This window comes from Erithacus rubecula (assembly GCF_903797595.1).
Source record: "Erithacus rubecula genome assembly, chromosome: 5".
Taxonomy (NCBI): Eukaryota; Metazoa; Chordata; class Aves; order Passeriformes; family Muscicapidae; genus Erithacus; species Erithacus rubecula.
This window is the reverse complement of record NC_136687.1, coordinates 568,744-590,288: the sequence shown is the minus strand read 5'-3', so window position 1 is coordinate 590,288 and position 21,545 is coordinate 568,744. Positions and strand designations below refer to the sequence as shown.

Here is a 21,545-nt window from a genome sequence, read left to right as displayed (position 1 = left end):
CCCTCCATCCCTCCCTCTCTCTCTCTCTCTCCCTCCATCCCTCTCCCCATTCCAGGATTTTGGAGGGGACCCTGTTGGTGACATTAGTGCTCCGGCTCTGCCACCTCCCACCCGGACACTGTGGAGGGGACAGGAGGTGAATTCCAGAGGGGAGCAGGAATGGGAACAGAAATGGGGATGGGGATGGGGATGGGGATGGGGATGGGGATGGGGATGGGGATGGGGATGGGGATGGGATGGGAATGGGAACAGGAATGGGAATGGGAATGCAAACAGGAATGGGAATGTGGATGGGGATGGGGATGGGGATGGGGATGGGGATGGGGATGGGGATGGGGATGGGGATGGGAGTGGGAACAGGAATGGGAATGGGAATGGGAATGCAAACAGGAATGGGAATGGGGATGGGGATGGGGATGGGGATGGGGATGGGGATGGGGATGGGAATGGGAATGCAAACAGGAATGGGGGCTGGGAGGTGACAGCGCTGGGGCAGAGCTGCCCTGGGGTGGTGGCACTGGGGACACCGATGGCTTTGGCTCTTTCCAGGAGCTGTCACTCGTGTCACGGAGCAGCTCCGGCTCTCAGGGTTGGGGACGAGCACCAGAATGTGGCTGTGACCTTTCCGTGACCTTTCCGTCCAGGAATGTCACCGGTGTCCATCCGGAGAGACCCCGACCTGCTGCCCACGCTGTCACTATGCTGGCTGGGGACAGGGACAGGGAACGGGGACAGGCACAGGGATATGGGGACATGGATATGGGGACAGGGATATGGGGACAGGGATATGGGGACAGGGATATGGGGACGGGGACAGGCACAGGGATATGGGGACAGGGATATGGGGACAGGGATATGGGGACAGGGACAGGCACAGGGATATGGGGACAGGGATATGGGGACAGGGTCGGGGACAGGGACAGACCCATCGCCCCAGCGGGGGGGTCCCGGGCAGTGGGGTCGGGGCGGGGGAGATGGGAGCCCCCCGTGGGGGCAGAGGGCAGGAGCCGAGGGGCGCCGCTCCTTAAAGCCGATCGCTAATTGATATTATTGCCGCTAATGAGGGGGGGGAGGGGAACCCTCTGCCCCTCCCCCCTCCTTCCCCGTGCCTCAGTTTCCCCTCCCCGCCCGTGGCGACACGTGGCGATGTCACCGCCCCGCCTGTGCCACGTCCCCGCACTGGGCTGGGGGAGGGGAGGGGGAGGGTGGCTGTCCCCTGGGGTCACCCGGGGGTGGCCGCGGTGTCACACGCCTGACCTGTTTGGGGACAGCTCTGAAAATGAGTTAATAACTCCCGAGGAGGGATTTGTTCCGCCTCGCGGCCGCCATTTGAGATTTGGGGACGCGCTGGTGGCGCCGCCTTGGTGTCACCCGCCGTGGCGGGGACAGGCGGGGGTGGCCCCAGAGCGCTCCGGGCGTCACTTTGGGGTGCGCGATGAGGGGTTTGGGGCCACCCCACAAAGCTGTGCCACCCCCCGGGCGGGTGTTGGGGACACGGTGACAGCTCCGGGTGGCCTCGGGGACATTCGGGATCGGGGGCTCGGAGAATCCCAGGAATTCCCGGGAATTCGCGCTTTGGGGTCACCAGTGGGGTTTGGGGGGGTCCCGGTCCCCTCGTAGCAGAACCAAGGGGACATCCGGGGGACACGGGACCCCAAAACCCGTCTGAGGGGACACGGGACCCCTGAAGCTGTGGCAAGGGGAGATGTGACCCCCAAACCGTGGTCAAGAGGATACGGGACCCCCAAATCTCTGCTGAGGGTAAATGGGACCCCCAAACTTTGGATAAAGGGAGATGGGATCCCCAAAATCCCATCCAAGGGGAAATGGGAGCCCTGAATCCCCACTGAGGGCAAGGGATGGGGAGTACCCCAAAACCAGGGGTAACCCCAGACCCCAAATCCAGGGGTAAGCGGGTGCCCCCCAGTTCTTCCTGATTGATCCCCCCAATCCTTCCTGATTGATTCCCCCCATCCTGATTGATCCCCCAAACATTCCTAATCGATCCCACCTTTTCTGATCGATTCCCTCATTCTTGTTGACCGATCCTCCCCATCCTGATTGATCCCCCAATCCTTCCTGATCGCCCCCCCTTTTCCTGACAGCTCCCCACCATCCCCGATTGATCCCCCACCTTTTCCTAATTGCTCCCCCCCCATCCTGATTGATCCCCTCCATCCTTTTCCTGACTTCTCCCTGTCGCCCCCCCTTTTTCCCGATTGATCCTCCCTTTCTCCCAATAGATCCCCCGTTATTCCTGATGGATCTCCCCTTTTTCCCGATCGATCCCCCCCTTTCTCCGATTGACTCCTCACCATTCCCGATGGATCTTCCCTTTTTTATCGATTGATCCCCCCCCTTTTCCCGATTGATTCCCCCCTTTCCCGACTGATCTCTTTTTCCCGATCGATCCCCCCTTTTTCCCATTGATACTCCACATTTCCCGACGGATTCCCCCTTTTCACCAATTGATCCCCACCATCCCCGATCAATCCCCCCTTTTTCCCGATGGATCCTCCGTTTTCCCCGATTGATCCTCCCCACATTTCCCGATTGATCCCCCCTTTTCCCGCATCGATCCCCCCTTTTCCCCACGGATTCCCCCTTTCCCCCTATTGACCCTCCCTCCTTTTCCCCGATTGATCCCCCCCTTTTCCTGATCGATCACCCCTATCGATCCCCCCTTTTTCCCCATGGATCCCCCACATCTCCCCCTCAATCCCCCCCTCCTTCCCCCGCGCCCCCCGCTCCCCGGCCGCGTTGCATTCACGGTTCGGGGCGCGCGTCAGGGTGAGCGGAGCTGACAGCGGCAGCTCGGCCGGGCGGGGCGGGGGCTGCGGTGGGACGGCATCGGGCAGGGCTGACCGGAGCCTGACCCCCCGCCCTACACGGAGCCCATGAGCGGCACCGAGCGGCGGCGGCGGCCCGGAGAGCCCGGCTGTCAGCGCGAGTCAGCGCGGCCAGGCGTGGGATAACGGGACAGCGGGATAGCGGCGGGATAGCGGCGGGATAACGGGATAACAACAGGATAACAACGGGATAACGGGATAACAGCGGGATAACAACGGGATAGCGGGATAACAACGGGATAACAACGGGATAACAACGGGATAACAACGGGATAACAACGGGATAACAACGGGATAACAACGGGATAACAACGGGATAACGGGATTACAACGGGATAGCGGGATAACAACGGGATAACGGCGGGATAACAACGGGATAGCGGGATAACAACGGGATAGCAGGATAACAACGGGATAACAAGGGCATAACGGGATGGGATAACGGGATGGGATAACGGGATGGGATAATGGGATGGGGATAGGAGTGAGAGTGGCAGTGGGGATGGGGTTGGAGTGGGATGGGAGTGGGATTGGGGATGGGAACAGGAACGGGAATGAGAATAGGAAGGGGAATGAGAATGAGAACGAGGAATGGGAACGGGAACAGGGATAATGGGATTGAGAATGGGAATGGGAATGAGAATGGAATTGGGATGGGATAGGGAGTGGGAATGAGAATGGGGACGGGAACAGGAAGGGAAATGGGGATGGGATGGGATGGGATGGGATGGGATGGGATGGGATGGGATGGGATGGGATGGGATGGGATGGGATGGGATGGGATAATGAGTGGGAATGGGGATGGGAGTGCGAATGGGAATGGGAAGGAGAATGGGGTTGGAAGTGGGGACAGGAATGAGGATGGGGTTGGGAATGGAAATGGGGATGGGATGGGGAAGGGCTGGGGACAGGAGTGGGGTGTGATAGGGAATGGGGCGGGATTGAGGATGGGGATGGGGATGGCAGCAGGTCCCCCCCACTGCCCCAGCCCCCTCTGATCGATCCCCATCCTCCCTGATTGATTCCCCATCCCCAACTTCTGCCCCTTTTCCTCTCAGGAATAGGAACAGTGCAATGGGAAATGTGGGAATGGGGGAGAGCAAAAATAGTGGAAGGAGAGGGAGAAACTCCAGACAGGGGAATGGGGGATATTGAGGGTCAAATCCCATCCGTGGGGGCCTGGGAAAAATCCCATCTGTGGGAATTTATAGGATTTGGGGGAAAATTCTCCTCCAAAGGGATTTGGGGGGATCAAAAGCCCTTCCATAGGGATTTTTGGGGTCTGGAATCAAATCCCCATCCATGGGAATTTGTAGGATTTGGGGGAAAATCCTCCTCCAGAGGGATTTGGGAAGAACAAAACCCCATCAATTGAGATTTGTGGGATTTGGGGTAAAAACCCCCTCCAGAGTGATTTGGGGGGAACAAAAGCCCTTCCATAGGGATTTTTGGGGTCTGGAATCAAAACCCCATCCAGAGGGATTTGTAGGATAAAATCTCATATATGGGGATTTATGTGGCTTAGAATAAAACCCCATCCATGGGAATTTGTGGGATTTGGGGGGGAAACCCTCCTCCTGAGGGATTTGGGAGGATTAAAACCCCATCCAGAGGAATTTGTAGGATAAAACCTCATCCATGAGGATTTGTGGGGCTTGGAATCAAAACCCCATCAATGGGAATTTATGGAGCTTGGAAACTAAACCCCATCCACGGGGTTTTGTAGGATTTGGGGTTAAAAACCCCCTCCAGAGGGAACAAAATCCCATAATGAGGGATTGGGGAAAAAAAAACCCATCCATGGGAATTGTTGTTTTTTTTTTGGACCCAAATCACATCCATGGGGATTTATGAGGTTTAGAAACAAAACCCCATAAATGGAATTTATAGGATTTGGGGGGAAATCCCCCTCCAGAGGGATTTGGCAGGAACAAAACCCCATCCACGAGCACGAGCTGAGCTATGGGGTCACAAAACACAACCCCTGGAATTGTGGAGTGGGAGAGAAAACCCCAAACTCCTCCCTGAGGACGCCGAGAAACTTCAGGAAACCCCAAATCCGGATCCCTGGGGGTGCTGTGGGGTCAGATTTGGGGTGGGGGCGTGAAGGGAAAAGGGGGAAAAAGCAAAAAAAAAGCTTTTTTTAAAAATTATTTTTTTCCAAGAGATGGGAAAGGGGAGGGGAAAGGAGCTCCGGGCGTGGATCTCGCACATTTTTCACGCCTGGATTCCCCGGCAGCTCCCCGAGGGACCAGCCGGGAACTTCACGGGGTTTTGGCTGCGGAGTGGAAATGGGAAAAGGCAGAAAAAATCCTAAAAAAAAAGGAAAATAGAGCTAAAAATAGATCGGAGTGGTGGGAGCAGCCGGAGGGTTCTAAATGGTCTAATAGGGGATTTGGGGGGGAGAGGGAGGGTGTGGGGGAGAAAAACCGTGTGGGGGGTTTGGGGTGCTCGGGGTTTTGGGTTTTGGGGTGTTCGGGGTTTTGGGGTGTTCGGGGTTTTGGGGTATTTGGGGTTCCTGTGGTGTTTGGGGTGCTCAGGGTTTTGGGGTGCTCGCGGTTTTGGAGTGTTTTGGGTACTCAGGGTTTTGGGGTGTTTGGGGTGCCCAAGAAACGTGATGTTGACAGAGATTTTGGGGTGCCCAGGGTGCTCCGTGTTTCGGGGTTTGGGGTTCCTGTGGTGCTCGGGGTTTTGGGGTGGTCCGTGTTTTGGGGTGTTTGGGCTGCTCGGGGTTTGGGGTGTTTGGGATTGCTGTGGTGCTTGGGGTTTTGGGGTGCTTGGGGTATTTGGGGTGCCCAGGACACGTGAGGTTCACAGAAGTTTTGGGGTGCTCTGGGTGCTTCGTGTTTTGGGGTTTTGGGGTTTTGGGGTGCTTGGGGTATTTGGGGTGCCCAGGACACGTGAGGTTGACAGAGATTTTGGGGTGCTCAGGGTCTTGAGGTACCTGGAATTTTGGGGTATTTGGTGTCTCCCCAAAAGGGCAGAAAAAGGGGATTTGTGGGGAAAACGGGAAAATTCATGCAGGGAGGACACGGAGCCCCCCAAAACCGCGGGGCGTGGCCATCCCAAAGAGCTGTCCAGAGAATTCCAGGGATTTATCCCGGATTGGCAGGCGGGAAGGGTCGGGAGGGGTCGAGAATGATCGGGAATGATCAGGAGGGGTCGGGAGGGGTCGGGAGGGGTCGAGAGGGGTCTCGGCACCCCCTCGGTAGCGCAGAGAGGGGGGAAAAGGAGCTGGATGTGCTCCCTGTCCCCAAACCTGTCCCTGTCCCCAAACCTGCCTCACATCTGTCCCACATCTGTCTCTGCCCCTGTGTCCCATTCCCTGTCCCATTTCCTGTCCCCATATCCCCATCCCTGTCTCCTTGTCCCTGTCCCAATCCCATCCCTGTCCCCTATCCCCATTCCCTGTCCCCATTTCCTGTCCCCATTCTTGTCCCTATCCCTGTCCCCATGTCACTGTCCCTATTTCCAATCCCCTTGTCCCTGTCCCCATTCCCTGTCCCCATCCCTGTCCCTATCCCTGTCCCCATGTCCCCGTCCCTATTTCCTGTCCCCATCCCTGTCCCCATGTCCCTGTCCCCATGTCCCTGTCCCCATATCCCCATGTCCCTGTCCCCATATCCCCATGTCCCTGTCCCCATCCCTGTCCCCATCCTTGTCCCCATATCCCCATGTCCCTGTCCCCATATCCCCATGTCCCTGTCCCCATCCCTGTCCCCATGTCCCTGTCCCCATATCCCCATGTCCCTGTCCCCATATCCCCATGTCCCTGTCCCCATCCCTGTCCCCATCCTTGTCCCCATATCCCCATGTCCCTGTCCCCATCCCTGTCCTCATCCTTGTCCCCATATCCCCATGTCCCTGTCCCCATCCCTGTCCCCATGTCCCTGTCTCCATATCCCCATGTCCCTGTCCCCATCCCTGTCCCCATCCCTGTCCCCATGTCCCTGTCCCCATCCCTGTCCCCATCTCTCTCTTCCCGGGCGCTCTCGGGGTCGGGCCGCCGCCCCCGCTCGGGGTCACTGCCGGGTCACCCTCGGTCACCGCAGTGTCACCGCAGTGTCACCGAGCCCCCCGGGTCACCGCTGTCACACGTGCCAGGCAGCGTTAGCGCCGCCGACACTTTGTCCCCTTTGTCCCCTTTGTCCCCTTTGTCCCCTTTGTCCCCTTTGTCCCCTATGTCCGGGGGGGGGGGAGCGGGGACACTTTGACCCCTCCGTTTTGTCCCCCCTTTTGTCACCCTCTCTTTTTGTTCCCCCCATTCTGTCCCCTCCTGTGTCCCCCCTCTTTTCTTACCCACTTTTTCTGCACTCCAAAAAACCCCCAAACGAACCCTCAGCACCCCAAAATCAACCCCCAGTACCCCCAAAAGAACCCAAACCACCCTAAAATGAGATTCCCAGGATAAGTCCCGAGCCCCTTGTACCCCAAAAATGAGCCCCTTGTACCCCAAAAATGAGCCCTCTACACCCCAAAAGGAGCTCTCCAGGATCCTAAAACGTGCACCCCAAAATGAGCCCCCAGCACCCCAAAATGAACCCCTTGTACCCCAAAAATGAACCCTCAGCAACCCAAAAGGAGCTCTCCAGGATCCTAAAACGTGCACCCCAAAATGAGCCCCCAGCACCCCAAAATGAACCCCTTGTACCCCAAAAATGAGCCCTCAACACCCCAAAAGGAGCTCTCCAGGATCCTAAAATGAGCACCCCAAAAATGACCCCCCAGCACCCCAAAAATGAACCCCTTGGACCCCAAAAATGAATCCTCCAGAAGCCCTAAAATGAGCTCAGGACCCCAAAATCAACCCCCAGTACCCCAAAATTACCCACGAGACCCCAAAATGAACCTCCCGCACCCCCAAACCCTCCCGTACAGCCCAATGCGGGTTTTGGCGTCCCTACAGGGTTTTTGGGGGTCCCTCTGCAGTTTGGGGTCTCTGGAGGGTTTTGGGGTTCCTTGCAGCCTTTACTTTTGGGGATCCCCCTACAGATCGGGGGTCCTTGTGGATTTTGTCCCCTCGTGTTTTGGGGTCCATGGGCATTTTGGGATCCATGTACATTTTGGAGTTCCTGTAACTTTTGGGGTCCCCCCGTGTTTTTGGGTCCCTGTGCATTTTGAGATCCGTGTACATTTTGGGGTTCACCCATGTTTTGGGGTCCCTGTACATTTTAGGGGTCCCCTGTATTTTGGGGTTCCTGTGCATTTTGGGATCCATGTAAATTTTGGGGAACCCTGTACATTTTGGGGTTCCTGTAACTTTTGGGGTCCCTGTAGATTTTGGGATCTTGTACATTTTGAGGTCCCCCCGTGTTTTGGAATCCATGTACATGGGGTCCCTGTAGATTTTGGGATCCCTGTAGATTTTGGGATCCCTGTAGATTTTGGGATCTTGTACATTTTGGGGTCCCCCCATTTTTTGGGGTTCCCCCTCTTCACATGCAACGCCCGCTCATTGTATGCCGAGTCCTCCGGGCCTGCAGGGGGCGCTGTGGCGAGCGCAGTGCTGTGTCTCGCTGGTTCCGGCGGCGCTCGCTCCCCGCGTCTCGCTGGTTCCGGCGGCGCTCTGTCCCCGCGTCTCCCTGGTTCCGGCTGCCGGGAGCGGCGCCGGGCCCGGAGCGGCAGCGGCCCCGGGAGCGGCCCCGGCTCCGCCATGTGGTTCATGTACGTGCTCAGCTGGCTGTCCCTGCTCGTGCAGGTGGCTTTTGTCACCTTGGCCATCGGTGAGAGCGCCCCGGGACGTGCGCGACGGGGTTGGGCCCGCTGCGGGGCTGTCGCGATATAGCGGGGGGGGTGTGAGGGGGGGGGAAAGGGCGGGAAGGGCTGAGGGGAAAAGGGAGTCCCGGGGGGTGCCCAAGGATTGGGGGGCTCTGGGTGTCCCCAGACCCTGAAATCACCACAGGGACTGAAGGTCCCTGAGTGTCCCCAAACCCTCAGAGTGTCCCAAAATTTGGGGTTCTTGAGTGTCCCCAAGTCCTCAGGAAGTTGCCAAGATTTGGGATCCTTGGGTGTCCCCAAACCCTCAGAATGTCCCCAAAATTTGGGGGTCTCTTTGTGTCCCCAAACCCTCAGAGTGTCCCCAAACTCCTAGGATGTCCCTAAGATTGGGGGTCCCTGGCTGTCCCCAAACCCTGAAATCACCACAGGAATTGGAGGTCCCTGAGTGTCCCCAAACCCTCAGAGTGTCCCCAACACTTGGTGTCCCTGGGTGTCCCCAAACCCTGAAATCACCACAAGAACTGGGGGTCCCTGAGTGTCCCCAAACCCTCAGAGTGTCCCCAAGATCTGGGATCTCTTTGTGTCCCCAAATCCTCAGAGTGTCCCCAACACTTGGTGTCTCTGGGTGTCCCCAAACCCTCAGAGTGTCCCCAAGATCTGGGGTCTCTTTGTGTCCCCAAACCATCAGAGTGTCCCCAAGCTTTGTGCTCCCTGCCTGTCCCTGGGCTCCCCCACAGCCATGAGTGGCACCTTTGGGCCCTTGGCAGTCCCTGCTGTGGCCCAAAGGCGCAGTGGGCGGTGCCACCCCCAGGTGTCACCAGTGTCCCCTTTGTCCCCGCAGCGGCCGGGCTGTACTACCTGGCAGAGCTGATAGAGGAGTACACGGTGCTGACCAGGAGGCTCATCAAGTACATGATCTGGGTGAGTCTGTGGGGACAGATGGGGAAAATCTGGGCAAAATCTGGGGAAAAATAAAAAAAAATCTGTGGGAAAAAATCAGGGAAAAGTCAGGGAAAAAATCAGGGAAAAGTCAGGGAAAAATCAGGGGAAAATCAGGGGAAAATCAGGGGAAAATCAGGGAAAAATCAGGGGAAAATCAGGGAAAAATCAGGGGAAAATCAGGGAAAGTCAGGGAAAAATCGGGAAAATTAGGGAAAATCAGGGAAAAGTCAGGGGAAAATCAGGGGAAAGTCAGGGAAAAATCGGGAAAATTAGGGAAAATCAGGGAAAAGTCAGGGGAAAATCAGGGGAAATCAGGAAAAATCAGGGAAAGTCAGGAAAAGTCAGGGAAAAGTCAGGGGAAAATCAGGGAAAAGTCAGGGGAAAATCGGGAAAATCAGGGAAAGTCAGGAAAAATCAGGGAAAAGTCAGGGGAAAATCAGGGAAAAAATCAGGGAAAGTCAGGAAAAAAATCAGGGGAAAATCAGGGAAAAAGTCAGGGAAAAATCAGGGAAAGTCAGGAAAAAATCAGGGAAAATCAGGGGAAAGTCAGGGAAAAGTCAGGGAAAAGTCAGGGAAAAATCAGGGAAAAAGTCAGGGAAAAATCCGGGAAAAGTCAGGAAAAAATCAGGGAAAATCAGGGAAAAGTCAGGGAAAAATCAGGGGAAAATCAGGAAAAAATAGGAAAAAAATCAGGAAAAGGTCAGAAAAAAGTCAGGAAAAAGTCAGAAGAAAATCAGGGAAAAAATCAGGGAAAAAGTTAGAAAAAAATTAGAAAAAATCAGAAAAAATAAGAAGAAAAATAAGAAAAAATCAGAAAAAAAAAATCAGAAAAAAATCAAGCAACACATTCCCACAAACCCCCATAGTCAGCCATCAATCCCCTCCCCTGAAGGTGCCATTTCTCTGGAATTGCACTGCCCCTGCAGACTGTGCATTAATCCCATTTCTCTGGAATTGCTCTGCCCCTGCAGACTGTGCATTAATCCCATTAATCCCATTTCTCTGGAGTTGCACTACCCCTGCAGACTGTGCATTAATCCCATTAATCCCATTTCCTGGAATTGCACTGCCCCTGCAGGCTGTGCATTAATCCCATTAATCCCATTTCTCTGGAATTGCACTGCCCCTGCAGACTGTGCATTAATCCCATTAATCCCATTTCTCTGGAATTGCTCTGCCCCTGCAGGCTGTGCATTAATGCCATTAATCCCATTTCTCTGGAATTGCACTGCCCCTGCAGACTGTGCATTAATCCCATTTCTCTGGAATTGCACTGCCCCTGCAGACTGTGCATTAATCCCATTAATCCCATTTCTCTGGAATTGCACTGCCCCTGCAGACTGTGCATTAATCCCATTTCTCTGGAATTGCACTGCCCCTGCAGGCTGTGCATTAATCCCATTAATCCCATTTCTCTGGAATTGCACTGCCCCTGCAGACTGTGCATTAATCCATTAATCCCATTTCTCTGGAATTGCACTGCCCCTGCAGACTGTGCATTAATCCCATTCTCTGGAATTGCACTGCCCCTGCAGACTGTGCATTAATCCCATTAATCCCATTTCTCTGGAATTGCACTGCCCCTGCAGACTGTGCATTAATCCCATTTCTCTGGAATTGCACTGCCCCTGCAGACTGTGCATTAATCCCATTTCTCTGGAATTGCACTGCCCCTGCAGACTGTGCATTAATCCCATTAATCCCATTTCTCTGGAATTGCACTGCCCCTGCAGGCTGTGCATTAATCCCATTAATCCCATTTCTCTGGAATTGCACTGCCCCTGCAGACTGTGCATTAATCCCATTAATCCCATTTCTCTGGAATTGCACTGCCCCTGCAGACTGTGCATTAATCCCATTAATCCCATTTCTCTGGAATTGCTCTGCCCCTGCAGGCTGTGCATTAATCCCATTTCTCTGGAGTTGCACTGCCCCTGCAGACTGTGCATTAATCCCATTAATCCCATTTCTCTGGAATTGCACTGCCCCTGCAGACTGTGCATTAATCCCATTAATCCCATTTCTCTGGAATTGCTCTGCCCCTGCAGGCTGTGCATTAATCCCATTTCTCTGGAATTGCACTGCCCCTGCAGACTGTGCATTAATGCCATTAATCCCATTTCTATGGAATTGCTCTGCCCCTGCAGACTGTGCATTAATCCCATTAATCCCATTTCTCTGGAATTGCACTGCCCCTGCAGACTGTGCATTAATCCCATTTCTCTGGAATTGCACTGCCCCTGCAGACTGTGCATTAATCCCATTTCTCTGGAATTGCACTGCCCCTGCAGACTGTGCATTAATCCCATTAATCCCATTTCTCTGGAATTGCACTACCCCTGCAGACTGTGCATTAATCCCATTAATCCCATTTCTCTGGAATTGCACTGCCCCTGCAGACTGTGCATTAATCCCATTTCTCTGGAATTGCACTGCCTCTGCAGACTGTGCATTAATCCCATTAATCCCATTTCTCTGGAATTGCACTGCCCCTGCAGACTGTGCATTAATCCCATTTCTCTGGAATTGCACTGCCCCTGCAGGCTGTGCATTAATCCCATTAATCCCATTTCTCTGGAATTGCACTGCCCCTGCAGACTGTGCATTAATCCCATTAATCCCATTTCTCTGGAATTGCTCTGCCCCTGCAGGCTGTGCATTAATCCCATTTCTCTGGAGTTGCACTGCCCCTGCAGGCTGTGCATTAATCCCATTTCTCTGGAATTGCACTGCCCCTGCAGACTGTGCATTAATGCCATTAATCCCATTTCTATGGAATTGCTCTGCCCCTGCAGACTGTGCATTAATCCCATTTCTCTGGAATTGCACTGCCCCTGCAGACTGTGCATTAATCCCATTTCTCTGGAATTGCACTGCCCCTGCAGACTGTGCATTAATCCCATTTCTCTGGAATTGCACTGCCCCTGCAGACTGTGCATTAATCCCATTAATCCCATTTCTCTGGAATTGCACTGCCCCTGCAGACTGTGCATTAATCCCATTAATCCCATTTCTCTGGAATTGCTCTGCCCCTGCAGACTGTGCATTAATCCCATTAATCCCATTTCTCTGGAATTGCACTGCCCCTGCAGACTGTGCATTAATCCCATTAATCCCATTTCTCTGGAATTGCACTGCCCCTGCAGACTGTGCATTAATCCCATTTCTCTGGAATTGCACTGCCCCTGCAGACTGTGCATTAATCCCATTAATCCCATTTCTCTGGAATTGCACTGCCCCTGCAGACTGTGCATTAATCCCATTAATCCCATTTCTCTGGAATTGCTCTGCCCCTGCAGACTGTGCATTAATCCCATTAATTCCATTTCTCTGGAATTGCTCTGCCCCTGCAGACTGTGCATTAATCCCATTAATCCCATTTCTCTGGAATTGCACTGCCCCTGCAGACTGTGCATTAATCCCATTAATCCCATTTCTCTGGAATTGCTCTGCCCCTGCAGACTGTGCATTAATCCCATTTCTGTGGAATTGCACTGCCCCTGCAGACTGTGCATTAATCCCATTTCTGTGGAATTGCACTGCCCCTGCAGGCTGTGCATTAATCCCATTAATCCCATTTCTCCCCAGTTCTCCTCGGCCGTGCTGCTGGGGCTGTACCTGCTGGAGCAGTTCCCTCCCCTGCTGGTGTTGATGGGGCTCTTCAGTAACCTGGTGTACTTTGGGCTGCTGCAGAGCTTCCCCTTCATCGTGCTCAGCTCCTCCAACTTCATCCTCTCCTGTGGTCAGAGCTCTGCGGATTCGGGGGGGTTTTTGGGGGGTTTTGGGGTTTTTTTGGGACTTTTTTTGGGTATTTTGGGATCTTTTAGGGATTTTTTGGGGGTTTTTTAGGGATTTTTTTTGGGATTTTTTTATTTTAATTTTTGGTTTTTGGGATTTTTTTTCTTATTTTTATCTTATTTTTTGGGATTATTTTTTATATTTTGGGATTTTTTGGGGATTTTTTTGGGATTTTTTGGGGATTTTTTGTGGAATTTCTTTTGATTTTTGGGATTTTTTTGGGATTCTCTGGGGATTTTGTAGGGATTTTTAGGGGATTTTTTGGGATTTTTTTGGGGTTTTTTACAGATTTTTGGGGTTTTTTGGGATTCTTTTGGGATTCTCTGGGGATTTTTTGGGGATTTTTTTTTTTATTTTTTGGGATTTTTTTTGGGTTTTTTTTATTTTTTTGAGGATTTTTTGGGGATTTTTTGGGGATTTTTGGGGATTTTTTGGGATTTTTTGGGGGATTTTTTGGGTTTTTTGCAGATTTTTATGGGTTTTTTTGGGAATTTTTTGGGATTTTTGGGGGATTTTTTTGGGGTTTTTTGCGGATTTTTTTGGGGTTTTTGGGGATTTTTTGGGGATTTTTTTGGGATGTTTTGGGATTTTTTGGGATTTTTTGGGATTTTTTTTAATTTTTTTGGTATTTTTTGGGGAATTTTTTTTATTTTTGGGGTTTTTTGGGGATTTTTTGGGGGATTTTTTGGGATTTTTTTGGATTTTTTGGGATTTTTTTTTGGGATTTTTTTTGGTTTCTTTGGGGGATTTTTTGGTTTTTTTTTTGGGATTGTTTTGGGATTTTTTTTGATTCCTAAGTGCCCCAAAAAGGCTCAGGTTGCTGAGGGAATTTGGGGTTTGCTGAGGGGTTGGAGGATCACAGAAATTTGGGATTCCTGGGGTTCTCCAAGGTCTGAGAATATCCCAAAAATTTGGGATTCCTGAGTGTCCCAAAGGCTCAGAAAATTCCAGGGATTGGGGTTCCTGATTGTCCCAAAAAAAATCCCCAAAATTTGGGATTTCTGGGATTCTCCAAGGGCTCCAAATATCCCAGAATTTTGGGATTTCTGAACCTTTAAAGAATCCCAAAAATTTGGAATTTCTGGATGCCCCAAAGGACTCAAAATATCTGAAAAATTTGGAATTTCTGAACCATAGGAAAATCCCAGAAATTTGGAATTTTTGGCTGCCCCAAACCTTTGGAGAATTCCAGGAATTGGGAAAAGGAACCTCATTCCCTATTCCCAGGTGGGGTTAAAAATTTGGGAATTCTGCCAGCACCAGGAAGGACTTTGAACTTTGGGAATGATGTGGCTGAAAATTCTGGGATTTTCTGGGAATTCTGGGATTTTTCTGGGAATTCTGGGATTTTCTGGGATTTTCTGGGAATTTTCTGGGAATTTTGGACACCCTTGTGGAATTCCAGGCTGGTTTGGGTTGGGAAGGAGCTGAAATTCCCCAAAAAACCAAAGAATTCTAAGGAATTTGGAGTTCCTGGATGCCTCAAAAATTTGGGATTTTGGGATTTCCCAAGGCTCAGAATATCCCAGAAATTTGGGATTTTTGGGGTTTCTCAAGGCTCAAAATGTCCCAAAAATCCTAAAATCTCAGAATATCCCAAAAATTTGGGATCCTTGAGTGTCCCCAAAAATCCAGAGAATTCCAAGAATTTGGAGTTCCTGGATGCCTCAAAAATTTGGGATTTTGGGATTTCCCAAGGCTCAGAATGTCCCAGAAATTTGGGATTTTGGGACTCCCCAAGGCTCAAAATATCCCAGAAATTGGGATTTCAGAGACTTCCCAAGACTCAAAATATCTCAGAATTTTGGGATTTCAGGGATTTCCCAAAACTTAAAAAAAATCCCAAAAATTTTGAGATTCTGAGGTCCCCAAAAATCCCCAAAATTTTGGTACCCCAGAACCTGTGGAAAATCCCAGAAATTTGAGATCCCTCCTGAAATTTCCCAAATATTCCAGGTTTTGGGGAGGGCTCCAAAATTTGGGAATTTCCCTTTGGAATGTGCTGATTTTGTTATTTTTCCTTTTATTTTTTTTATTTTTAATTAATTTAATTTTTTTTCCTGGCAGTGCTGGTCGTGGTCAATCACTACCTGGCATTCCAATATTTTGCTGAGGAATTTTATCTCTTCTCTGAGGTGAGAAATAAAATCCCAAAATTCTCTTTTTTTTTTTTTTCCCAGTAGGAAAATCTCAATTTTTTTTTTAGCTTTGAATTTTTATCAGAATTGAGATCCTGGGATTTTATTTTAAATTTTTAATTTTTTTGGTGGTTTTTTGTTTTGGTGGGTGGGATTTGCTGAACTTCTAAAATTCCATTTTTCCTAGGAAGTTCCAGGAATGTGGAATATCAATTCAAATTTATTCCTAAAATGCTAAAAAAATGAGGAAAAATAGGAAATAATATCATTTGAATTCCAGTTTTTTACCAATTTTTTTCCCTTTTTGGGAATTCCCATTCCTCATTTTTCTGCTCTAATTCCATGGCAAAAATCCCCATTCCCAGGGCAGCCAAAATTTCATCAAAATCGAGAAAAAATCCAATTTTTTCATGAAGTTTTTTGGGTTTTTTCCATGGAATTTAATCCTGGATTGGGAATGGGGAATGGGGAAATTCCCTTTTCCTTGAATTTCTTGGGAAACATGGAAAGGATTTAATTAATTTTTCCATGAGCATTTAATTTAATCAATTCCTTAATTAATTCAATTTTTTTTTCATTTCTTAATTGATTTAATTAAAATTTGGGAATTACAGGAAAAAATCAGGAAAAATTTGGGAACTGGCTCTTCCCTTTTCCTTGAATTCCTTGGGAAAAGTGGAGAGGATTTAATTAATTTTTCCATGAGGATTTCATTTAATGAATTCCTTAATTCATTTTTTAATCCCTTATTTCTTAATCCCTTAATTAATTGAATTAAAATTTGTGAATTACAGGAAAAAATAATGAAAAATTTAGAAACTGGCTCTTCCCTTTTCCTTGAATTCCTTGGGAAGAGTGGAGAGGATTTAATTGATTTTTCCATGAGGATTTCATTTAGTTAATTCTTTAATTCATTTTAAAATTCTTTATTTCTTGATTTAATTAAAATTTGGGAATTACAGGGAAAAAATCAGGAAAAATTTGGGAACTGGCTCTTTCCTTTTCCTTGAATTCCTTGGGAAGAGTGGAGAGGATTTACTTAATTTTTCCATGAGAATTTCATTTAATTAATTCCCTAATTCATTAAAAAATCCCTCATTACTTAATCCCTTAATTAATTGAATTAAAATTTGGGAATTACAGGAAGATTTTGGCAACACCTCGAGGAGATTTTTGAATGGAAGTTTTGCAATTTCCGGCTGGAATTTTGAGATTTCCAAGCTGGAATTTTGGGATTTCCAGGCTGGAGCTTTGGGAATTTTGGGGAATTTTGGGAATTTTGGGGAATTCTGGGCTGGAATTTTGGGAATTCTGCAGGTCCTGGCCTATTTCACCTTCTGCCTGTGGCTGATTCCTTTCGCCTTCTTCGTGTCGCTGTCGGCCGGGGAGAACGTCCTGCCCTCCACAGTCCAGCCTGGAGGTGGGATTGGGATTGGGATGGGATGGGATTGGGATTGGGATTGGGATGGGATGGGATGGGATTGGGATTGGGATTGGGATGGGATGGGATGGGATTGGGATTGGGATTGGGATGGGATGGGATGAGATGGGATGGGATGGGATTGGGATGGGATGGGATTGGGATTGGGATTGGGATTGGGATTGGGATGGGATGGGATGGGATGGGATTGGGATGGGATTGGGATTAGGATTGGGATGGGATTGGGGAAGGGATTGGGATGGGATGGGATGGGATGGGATGGGATTGGGATGGGATTGGGATGGGATTGGGATTGGGATTGGGATGGGATGGGGTGGGATTGGGATGGGATTGGGATTGGGATGGGATTGGGGAAGGGATTGGGATGGGATGGGATGGGATTGGGATGGGATTGGGATGGGATGGGATGGGATTGGGATGGGATGGGATGGGATTGGGATGGGATTGGGATGGGATGGGATGGGATGGGATGGGATGGGATGGGATGGGATGGGATGGGATGGGATGGGATGGGATGGGATGGGATTGGGATGGGATGGGATGGGATGGGATGGGATGGGATGGGATGGGATTGGGATGGGATTGGGATTGGGTGGGGAATGGATTTAAAGTTTTTCTGTTTCCAATCCTGTGCAAAACGTCCCGGAAATTTTGGCTTTCGGGGGTTGTTAAGGGGCAGAACCTGCCTGAAGTTTGGGATTTCTGGGAGTTTCTGAGCCCTGAGAATTCCAGAAAATTGGGATCCCAAAGGCTCAAAGAATCCCAGAAATTTTTGATTTCTGGGGTCTCCAAAGGTCCAAAAATTTAGGATTCCTGGGACTTCCCAAGGGCTCAGAATATCCCAGAAATTTGGGATCCTTGGTGTCCCCAAAGGCTCAGACAGTCCCAGGGATTGGGGGTCCCAAAGCCCCAGAATTTGGGATTTATGGAGCTTCCCAAGGGCTTGGAATATCACAGAAATTTGGGATCCCTGATTTCCCCAGAAATCCAACCCCACATTCCCAGCTTTCCTTGGCCATTCCCAGGATCCAGGAGCAGCCACAGCAAATCTGGGAATCCCAGCCCAGGCAGGAATTCCTTCCCAAGATCCCACCCCAATCTCCCCTTTCCCAGTGGAGCCATTCCCTGTGTCCTGTCCTTCTGGAATTCTGATTCCCATCCCTCAGGAATTCTGATTCCCATTCCTTGAGGAATTTTGATTCTCATTCCCTCAAAAATTCAGGTTCCCATTCTTCTGGAATTCAAATTCCCATCCCTCAGAAATTTTGATTCCCATTTCCTCTGGAATTCCAATTCCCATTCCCTCAGGAATTTTGATTCTCATTCCCTGTGGAATTCTGATTCCCATTCCTTGAGAAATTGTGATTCCCATTCCCTCAAAAATTCAGATTCCCATTCTCTGTGGAATTCTGATTCACATCCCTCAGGAATTCTCATTCCCATTTCCTCTGGAATTCTTATTCCCATTCCCTGTTGGATTCTCATTCCCATTCCCTCAGAAAATCAGATTCCCATTCCCTCAGGAATTCACATTCCCATTCTTTGAGGAATTTTGATTCCATTCCCTCAAAAATTCAGGTTCCCATTCCCTCAAGAATTTTGATTCCCATTCCTTGAGGAATTTTGATTCCCATTCCCTCAAAAATTCAAATTCCCATTCCCTCAGGAATTCACATTCCCATCCCTGAGGAATTCTGATTCCCATTCCCTCAAAAATTCAAATTCCCATTCCCTCAGAAATTTTGATTCCCATTCCCTCAGGAATTCTGATTCCCATTCCTTGAGGAATTCTGATTCCTTCAAAAATTCAGATTCCCATTCCCTCAGAAATTCTGATTCCAATTCCTCTGGAATTCTGATTCCCATCCCCCTGAAATTCAGATCCCCATTCCTCTGGGATTTTTATTCCCAATTTCTCAGGAATTCTCATTCCCATTCCTGCAAAAATTCTGATTCCCATTCCTTGAGGAATTTTGATTCCCATCCCTCTGGAATTCTCATTCCCATCCCTCAGGAATTTTAATTCCCATTTCCTCAGAAATTCAGATTCCCATCCCCTCAGAAATTCTGATTCCCATTCTTTTGCAATTCTCATTGCCATTCCCTCAGGAATTTTTATTCCCTTTTTAAAATTTTATTTTATTTTATTTTTTATTTTCCCCACAGACGACGTCGTTTCCAATTATTTCACCAAGGGCAAAAGAGGCAAACGCTCTGGAATTCTGCTGATTTTCTCCTTCATCAAGGAAGCCATCCTGCCCAGCAGGCAGAAAATTTACTGAGTTTTGGGAATATTTGGGAATATCCAAAGGATCTGGATCTGCCATTTTCCCAAACTGTGCCCAGGGCACCTCTCTCTGGTATTTTTCCCACTGGGAATTCTTTGGGAATTCTGAGACTTGGACACTCCTGGAGGTGCCAACCACACTTGGAGCTTTCCCTTGGGAATGATTCCATGGAAAATGTTGGGATTGGATGAGCCCTCTTCAGGAATTTTGGGAATTTTAGGAATTTCCCAATTCCTGGGGTTTGGTTTTTTTTTTGGAGCTGCTCCCTCTGGTTTTTCCTGAGGGTTTCACAGAGCCATGAATTAAAAAACAACAAAAAAACCCAGGAAAATTTGGGATAAATCCAGAGGATTCCACACAGCCAGGATGGAGATGTCCCTTCATCCCATTTTTTTTTTTTTTTCCAGAGGGAAAGGACTTGGAATAATCAAAAAAAAAATCAGGATTTGGGTGGTTTGAATCCTGGAAATTCCAATTTTTGCCTCCAGCAAAGAAGGTGGGAAGGGATTTTCTCCATTTTCCAGGGAATTCCCAGATTTTTTCCTGATCCTGAAGAAGAGAAGGATTGCTCAGAATTCCCAGATTTTTCCTTCCTCCTTTTCCAAAGGGTGAAATTCCTCCCAGGGAGCTGAAAAATTTTGTTCATTCCCATTACAAAATTCCCTTTTTTTTCTGGAATTTTCACTTGGGCCTGGATTAAATATTTAAATAATTCCCACCCCAGGGAATTCCTTGGAATTTAGGGAATTTTTTGGAGGAATTCCCAAGGAAAATTCCAGGAAAGGACCTCAAATCCCACAAAATTCCAATTAGGATAATTCCAAACCAAATCCAATCCTTTGATTTTTTTTTTTTTTTTTTAGGAAAAAAATTCTTTTGGAAAAATTGGAATTTTGCTCTGAGATCTCTGAATTTGCTGGAAAATTCCTGGATTTGGGATGGGAATGAGGAAAATCAGGAATTCCTGATTCCTTTTAATCCTGATTTTCCAATGGGGATTCCTGGGGGTTTTTCCAGCTGTTTTTCCACATTTTTCCAACCTGAATCCCACTCAGAGTTTCTTGGAGCTGAACCAAATTCCCAGGAATTTGTGGAATTCCATAAATATTTAACCAGGAGAAGGAAATTTGGGATGAAACTTCCCTAAATTTGGAAAAAAAAAAAAATCCTGAAACATAAATTTATGGATAAAGTGTAAAATCCCAGATTTCCCCTCTGAATTTGAACGTTTTTATTGGGATTGGGATATTTCCAAATCCCTGAAAGTGTCCAAGGCCAGGTTGGAGCTGGAATTGTGGAATTTGGGTGGAATTTTGCCTTCAAAATTCCAAAATTTTGGGGAAAACCCACAGATGAAGATGATTGAAAGGGCAGGAAAAATGGGAATTTCCCTGGAGAAATTATTCCCAGGGAGAGCCAAAAAAAAAAAAAATCTGGATTTGGAAATTTTTTTTTTTTTTCTGGGGCAGGGATTCAACCTCTCCTTCCCAATTTTCCTCCTGGAAAATCCACAGGGAAAAGGAGCAGAAATTCAGGGAAATTTAGGAAAATCCCTCCCAGCCTTAAATATTTCAATTCCAGCTGGAGGAGGAAGAGGAAAAATCTGGGATAAAACCAAATCCAAGGGAATTCCTGGAGGAATTTGGGTTTCCCAGGGAAGGAGTTTTGGAATGTCAGGAATAATTCCAGGTGTTCCCAAATCCAAGGGAAATAAAGAATTTTATTTGGATGTTGTAGAAAAGGAGGAGCTGCCAGAGGTTCTGTGGGATTTTGGGAAAGAATTCCAGAATTTTGGGGGGATTTGGGGTGTTCCCAAGGCAGTGGAATTCCATGGAATACTGTTTTTTTTTTTTTTTTTTTTCCCAGGGATTCCCAAGAGGATGGAAAATCTGGGAAAAGAGGGTGGAAAATTCTGGGAAATAAGGGTGGAAAATACTGGAAAGGAGAATGGGAAATTCTGGGGAAAAAAAAAGGGGAAAGTGTTGGGGGAAAAGAATGAAAAATTTTGGGAAAGGAAGCAGGAAAATCCCTGGAAAAGAGGGTAGAAATCATGGAATGGAGGGTGAAAAATCTTAGGAATAGAGGGTGGAAATTCCTGGAAAGGAGGTGAGAAAATCCTGGAAAGGAGGGTGGAAAATCCTGGGGGAAAAGGATGGAAAATTTTGGGAAGAGAGGGTGGGAAATTTTGGAAAAGAGGGTGATGAATCCCAGAAATGGAGGGAGGAAAATCCCGGGAAATGAAGGAGGAAAATCCTGGGAAATGAAGGAGGAAAATCTCAGGAAATGAAGGAGGAAAATCCCGGGAAATGGAGGAAAATCTCGGGAAATGAAGGAGGAAAATCCCGGGAAATGAAGGAGGAAAATCCCGGGA

At 48.8% G+C, this 21,545-nt stretch overlaps 1 protein-coding gene across 1 annotated transcript; it reads left to right on the top strand.

Moving 5' to 3' along the window:
- The first annotated feature begins 8,375 nt into the window (after positions 1 to 8,375).
- Positions 8,376 to 20,030, top strand: TEX261 (testis expressed 261). Its single transcript, XM_079307394.1, has 6 exons — positions 8,376 to 8,572; positions 9,409 to 9,488; positions 13,098 to 13,251; positions 15,375 to 15,442; positions 16,763 to 16,865; positions 19,053 to 20,030. Exons 1-6 carry the CDS (start codon positions 8,503 to 8,505, stop codon positions 19,166 to 19,168), a joined length of 591 nt encoding a protein of 196 aa, XP_079163520.1. The 5' UTR covers positions 8,376 to 8,502; the 3' UTR covers positions 19,169 to 20,030.
- Positions 20,031 to 21,545: the final 1,515 nt, after the last annotated feature.

Coding starts and splice junctions, on each gene's coding strand:
- TEX261 (XM_079307394.1), top strand. CDS start 8,503: ATGTGGTTCATGTACGTGCTCAGCTGGCTGTCCCTGCTCGTGCAGGTG. Junction 9,489..13,097: donor TCATCAAGTACATGATCTGG/GTGAGTCTGTGG, acceptor ATTTCTCCCCAG/TTCTCCTCGGCCGTGCTGCT. Junction 16,866..19,052: donor CTCCACAGTCCAGCCTGGAG/GTGGGATTGGGA, acceptor TTTTCCCCACAG/ACGACGTCGTTTCCAATTAT.